The sequence below is a fragment of the Seriola dumerili genome, unplaced genomic scaffold, assembly GCF_002260705.1.
Source record: "Seriola dumerili isolate Sdu_G_001 unplaced genomic scaffold, Sdu_1.0 BDQW01000149.1, whole genome shotgun sequence".
Taxonomy (NCBI): Eukaryota; Metazoa; Chordata; class Actinopteri; order Carangiformes; family Carangidae; genus Seriola; species Seriola dumerili.
In genome coordinates, this window is record NW_019174404.1 from 20,460,917 (window position 1) to 20,467,236 (window position 6,320).

Consider the following 6,320-nt stretch of genomic DNA (forward strand, 5'->3'; position numbering starts at 1 on the left):
GGGCATAATAATTCTTACTACTGCCTATATAGAGAGTAGTGAGTGATTTCAGTCACAGCCTTGGATTATACAAACATGACCGTGACAGTGGGACAGGATGTGAGTCAGTTCTGTGTTCACAAACTTGTGTACGTTGCCCTGAAGTGGGCAAAAAAAATCAGTTATTGCAGGTTTAAATTCAAGTTACATACAGTCCTTATAGTCCCACTGTTTATTATCTTCTTGCTACACTGTTACTCCAATCCAAGAGAGAAATTGGAAAGTTGTCTTCAGATGGAAAGCAATGAGTTTGGGACACCAATCTACCAGAGTAGGACTGAAAATTTCTACAAAGACCATGATGATGATAATTATAGTTGTAGTTTTTGACATCCACTCTGAAGTCTATGCTTTTTTTTTTGTTTTTTTACATTTTTTCAGACAGTTTTTAACATGCTAGCTTTATAAACACCGAAACCGTAGAACGCCATTAGGTTCTATCTTGAGGCTTCTTTCAACTCTTTGGTTTATGGCCCATGATCAAGTAGTGCTCTCCACACCTCTCCAAAATGTCATCTCCTTCCTCTCCATCTGACCATAAACTTGCCTGGCTCCTGAATGTGGTGGAAAACCTCTGATGATTGTTCTAGCAGACTTCCTTGGGTTAGAGAAATTGAGCTTTTAAACTGATGAGATTTTAAAGTGTCCATACTTAATTAAATTAAATTTATCTCCCTTGACATGTCTCAAATTGCAGCACCAATCATTATTATTTTAACTGCAACTTCTGTAAAGTATGTGAGGACGTCAGGAATCTGATCATTTGCGGTTGAACTACATTTTCCTCAGGTTTCCAATTCAGAGAATAAAATTAGTCCCCACAATGTAGAATCCTACTGAAAGATTCAGCATTAGCACTCCACATAATTGAGGGTGTTTGAAAAACCAACAGCAGTCAGGTAAAACATTAACTTTTGTTCTGCTGACAAGATGCTGCCACCACTTCCTTATTAGTGTAAACAGCTGAACGTGTGTGTGTCCAGATGTCACGCTAATGGCGCAGAGGAGTTTGATCGTTACCCAAGCAACCCATAAATCGGTGCCCAACATCCATGGCAATCTGTCCAATCAGAGTAAGAGCATTGAGGGGAGATGTTTACCTACCCGATTACTGTCACCCCAAGATACAGCTTCACCAAACATCATCCATTCCTCATGGCTTTAAGGACACTCTAATAGCTGCCTTTAAATACATTTTTGTCTCACTTTTCCTATTCCTTCAATCGGAATGTGTCACAATCTGCATTTTCTTTGAGGAACTGCACATGAGAACGGTGTATTTGATTGTTAGTCCTTTCTGAAGAGATTCACCTCTTTCCTGCGTTTGAACATCGGCATTTTTGCCTTTTCTGGTGCTGGGGGAGGTTGATGGCGAGGTTCCAGTTGGACCGGGTCAAAGTGAGCTGGACAGCTATTTTGACTGTGGCCCACTTCACATACCTGCTGGTCGGGGCCACGATCTTCCAGATAATGGAGCGAGAGGCTGAGAGCAACAACCGCAACCACTTCCAACTGGAGAAGCTGCATTTCTTGGCTAATTACACCTGCCTGGATGGACCAGCCTTGGAGAAGTTTGTTCAGGTTTTCAATCCGTTTCTTCACAGTTCTTTAAGGAATTTATGTTTGATAAATGCAATGGAAAATTCTAAAAGTGTAACAGCAGAATATGCACATTTATAATGTATAACAGCAAAAAAAAACTGTCAGCTTCTTTCATATTCAAGGTAAAATATTCTAAAATATACATGTCAGTCTTTATTAATGTGGCGATGGTGGACAAAAGACCAGTGAAAAGGAGTCAAATCAAATACTGAGAAACTGAAAGATCTATTTTATGATCAGGTTTTATATGATTAGGTTGGGTACATAGCAATAAATGGTTTGACAGTAACCTGACCTAATGAATCAATAACTGTCAAGATCCAAAATACTTACCAAAGTAATCACTGGAGTGTTGTGAGAGTAATGTGAGTGTTAGCATTAGTGAGGTGAATAGGTCCTTTTCCGTTTTTTTGAATGTTCAAATGTCAAAGCCAGCGAGCCTGACCTTAGTTTAAGGTTTTAGTTAATGTTTTTGTTCTCTCTCTGTGTGTGTGTGTGTGTGTGTGTGTGTGTGTGTGTGTGTGTGTGTGTGTGTGTGTGTGTGTGTGTGTGTGTGTGTGTGTATAGGTGATTTTGGATGCCTGGGAAAAGGGAGTGAACCCCTCAGGCAACTCAACAAACCCCAGTAACTGGGATTTTAGTAGCTCCTTCTTTTTTGCTGGCACAGTAGTCACAACTATAGGTGAGCATGTTTATATTCATAACTATAATTCATAGTTATAATTCATAACGTGAACTGTCCATTTTTGAGTTGGCCTGCACTGCTGACGACATATCATAATCTGCTTCACAGGCTATGGCAACCTCTCCCCTAGCACTGTGTCTGGTCAGGTGTTTTGCGTGTTTTACGCACTCTGTGGGATCCCACTGAACCTAGCCTTCCTCAAACAGCTCGGGAAGTGTCTCATCATCCACCTGGGTCGACTCAAGAGGGGGATGGTCTCAGTTGTTCCTCACAAGGTACTGCAACAGAATCACAGCATCAAACATTGCTAAAAAAAAAATATATATATATATACTTGCCAGAGAATGATTTGAGATATGTGTTACAGTTTATGGTAAGGCAGGACCCAGAAGGCAGCCAGCACTAGGGAAACGTGAAAAGTATTTAATAAAAAAGAAGAACGTACACAAACAAACTGGTGAACCATCTGAACAGAAAACCGAAGCACTAGGGTACACAAGGAAACTCGGGGGACGACAACAGGTAACACCGAGGACAATTACAGCAGGAACCAGAAAGCTCGAGGTAACAAGGACAGGTAACACCGGAGACGTGAACAGACGAACGGACAAAGGGGAGCACAGAGACTAATACTCAGGAGGGGGGGGAGACGATGAGACACAGGTGCAGCACATTAGGGCAGGGCAGGTAATCGGACAGGAGGAAGTAAAGGACCTGAAACGAGACAAGAGGTGAGTATCAAAATAAAACAGGAAGTAGGAGACAAAGAACACTAAATTCAAACACTAATTCAAACATAAAATGTCCACCATGGCAAACCATGACAATATGGAGAGTAAAGTCTTAAAAAGATGGTTACCTTCTTATGGATCACCAGAAAAATGAAATATTATTAACATTATAACAGATTCACTTTTATTTACTTCATTTATTTATTTTGCTTTATTTTTTCCCACTTTCTCTCTTTAAATTAAAAATAACTGTTTCATCCTATGCTTATATATCACTTTTGTTGTATTTCTTTTTAGTATTTCTGCCGTGCTGGTATGGTCTAAACCTTTTATGGTGTTCTGAATAATTGCATAAAGAAAAATTGAAAAAAAGTCACATATGTGCTATCATTATTTCATATTTTGTTTTGTCTCACTTGTAAGAGCCGTGTTCTGCCTGTTGAATACACAATAAAAACTGAAATAATGCCTGTGAATGTAATGTGAATGTAGTCTAAGGTGTGTTTGTTTCCTAGCAAACGGTTGAGGCTCTGGCAGTGAGTTTATTCTTCGTCAGTGGCAGCCTGCTGTTCTTGGTCATCCCTCCTCTGCTGTTCAGTTATGTGGAAGGCTGGACGTTTGGCGAGGGCTTCTATTTCGCCTTCATTACTCTCAGCACCATTGGTTTTGGAGATTATGTGGTGGGTGAGTAGGAAGAGCAAACAAGCACTAATGTGGTGGAAGAATCCCAGCGGTCACCTCTGTCTAATTAAACACCTTTTTTTTGTTAGCTTTGATACAATAAACATGTTGTAAATTTACAAATCAAATGCACCATGTAAGGGGGGGGGGGGGGGGGGGGGGGGGGGGGGGGGGGGGCATTTGCACACCTCTCAACATTAAGAATGAATGTCTTCTCTCTGCTGGGATCAACGTCACATGTTCTAACAAGGTAATGTCACTTCTTGTAGGGACTGACCCGGGCAAGGAGTACATCTCTCTGTACCGAAGCCTTGCAGGCATATGGATCATTTTCGCCCTGGCTTGGCTTGCTCTTATCCTCAACATGGGAGCCAGAATAATGGAGACTGTGGTTGTGCTTACTCACCCAGGCTTTAAGAAACAGGAAGAGGAAGAGGACGTGTCACCCACTAAACTAGAGGACACATCAAAGATCTGACAGTGGACTGTAGATGGGACAATCTACATGTAATATTTACTAGGTAGAAGATATTTTGTGTGATTGTTGTTCTGTACATACTATGATTCACAGTACAACAAGAAAACAGATGTAGCATCATTTTATTTAATAGCAAAACATTTTTTTGGTATATTTGCCAGTTTTTTTTTCCTTCTTTAAATGCTTTAAATTTTATCTTTCGCTTGTCAAGAATTGGTTTAATGTATTACACAGGCTAGAAAAACATTACAGATTTTTGATTGACAACTCTACCTCAGTGAAGCCGAAGGGTCAGTTCAGAGCATCAGGGCCCGGATTTGTTGAAATTATAAGAATTCTCTATAGCAGTGGTTCCCAGCCTGTGGGCTGTTTAAGAACTACTTTCAGTGTTTTCTTCTTCTTGCATTGTAAGGCCTATCACAGTGACAAGTCGGTGATGGGAATTTTTTATGTCGTCACCAGCCGGACCACATTGTATACTTGTATTGTAATGGGGTCTGATGTGGGCCACCAACATTTTTGAGCTTTATAAGTGAGCCATGAGTCGGAGAAGGTTGTGAGCCGCTGCATGAGCAGTGAGATGTACTAATCAAGCAACTTGCTTGTGCTCACAGTGAAGTGTATGGAAAAACCTTTTAGAGCAACTCACAATCACCACTGTGTGATTTATCACCTGTAGTGTGCTCTGAAAAGGAAGATCCAGTTACACACAAGATTTTATTCTATTGTATTTATTCAAATATATTTCCAAGACATAAATAGGGAGTAAATAATAGGAAATTGACTGAAGAAAAAAGAAAAAGAAAACCAAGCTGGAGCAGGAATGAAGTTTTTCTACTGTTGGACGAGTAAGACAGAGAAAACATAAAATAAAGAGAATTAAGCACCTTAGTGACCAGTGCAGACAATGAGGATGCATGGATAGTGAGCACAAGGAAATTTAATACCAGATTTATTCTTGTTGAAAAAACAAGTGGTGTAACTCTGTACTCAATATCCAAATTATTCATATTTATTCATCATGTCCACTAATACTTTGTACAGTTGTTTGTGCTCACCTCTATTTTTGCCCTGCAGCTGTTAAGGATCTAGTCTGACCCTCCTTCACAGACCTCTGCTCCTAAATTTAAGAGACTTGACAAATAGTTTTCATTCTTAAATCTACAAGGAAGAATAGAGGTGACTTTATCACTTTCATCTTTCTGAAATTTTACTGTTAGCAGTTTGACAAACCCAGGGTAAAAGTCCCAGTAAGACAACGTGTGTATGATCAGGTATTACCTCAGGTAGGAACCCTGTAATGTTTTTCCACCCTCAGGTAGAATAGCGAATAACTGCTGAACTATGCTTTGTTGTTTTTTGTACTCTTGTTTATGTATTTTTATCATATCTTATCTAACTGCATTGTTAGAATATTCTAATTTCACTGTGCAAGTGTGCACATATGTGTATATTTTGCTTGTGTGTTTGTGTGAGTCCACATCTGTGGCTGTGTAATGATGGTAAACCAGTGAATGGAGCACAGAGGGTCTTAAACAAACTCATTAATCAAGATGGTGATGTGAGGTGACCTGAGAGCGCACAGGACTGATCCCTGAAGAGCAGCTGGAACTCACGACTCTGGTCTCTGCCTGTCGGCCGTTTTTAAGTACATTCACTAAAACTGGCTTAAAATGTCGTGAAGACCTAAACTGAAAAAAACATCTTTTCTTAATGCGGAAGCTCTTTGTTTTGTGGATTGAGATTGTGCAGTGCTTCTAGAAATACAAACTACTGCAGCTGATCTTGAGTTGGCTGCTGCCATGACTGGACAAAGTCCTTGACCTCATACACAATGGTTCATTTTGGGCAGAACTTACCCACAGTCCACACTTACAGTCCAACGTTTGCCGGTGTCTCTCCCTCTTTCTGATTTTGTTCCACCAGATTTGCATGACAGGTCATAGGAATGATTCAAACAGTAGCGCAGGTGGAGTTTCATTTGCCTACCATGCAAGGAAAGACGACAAGCCAAGCAGGTAAACGCTCACTCCTCACTGTTCCTGGCTGCAGAGATTGAGACGCTGAGCTTGTCCGGAATCCAAAGTTCTACAGCGGGGCCAAG

General features: G+C 40.4%; 1 protein-coding gene across 1 annotated transcript; it reads left to right on the plus strand.

Moving 5' to 3' along the window:
- The first annotated feature begins 1,407 nt into the window (after positions 1-1,407).
- LOC111226097 (potassium channel subfamily K member 16-like) lies at positions 1,408-4,216 on the plus strand. The gene is made up of 5 exons (XM_022751188.1): positions 1,408-1,620; positions 2,209-2,323; positions 2,435-2,601; positions 3,573-3,741; positions 4,008-4,216. The coding sequence occupies exons 1-5, from the start codon at positions 1,408-1,410 to the stop codon at positions 4,214-4,216; spliced, it is 873 nt and encodes a 290-aa protein (XP_022606909.1).
- The last annotated feature ends 2,104 nt before the right edge of the window (positions 4,217-6,320 follow it).

Excerpts from the sequence above, each read along its gene's own strand:
- LOC111226097 (XM_022751188.1), top strand. The coding sequence starts at position 1,408 with ATGGCGAGGTTCCAGTTGGACCGGGTCAAAGTGAGCTGGACAGCTATT. Across the intron at positions 2,602-3,572 it reads TCTCAGTTGTTCCTCACAAG|CAAACGGTTGAGGCTCTGGC; the intron begins GTACTGCAACAG and ends TTTGTTTCCTAG. Across the intron at positions 3,742-4,007 it reads TTTTGGAGATTATGTGGTGG|GGACTGACCCGGGCAAGGAG; the intron begins GTGAGTAGGAAG and ends CACTTCTTGTAG.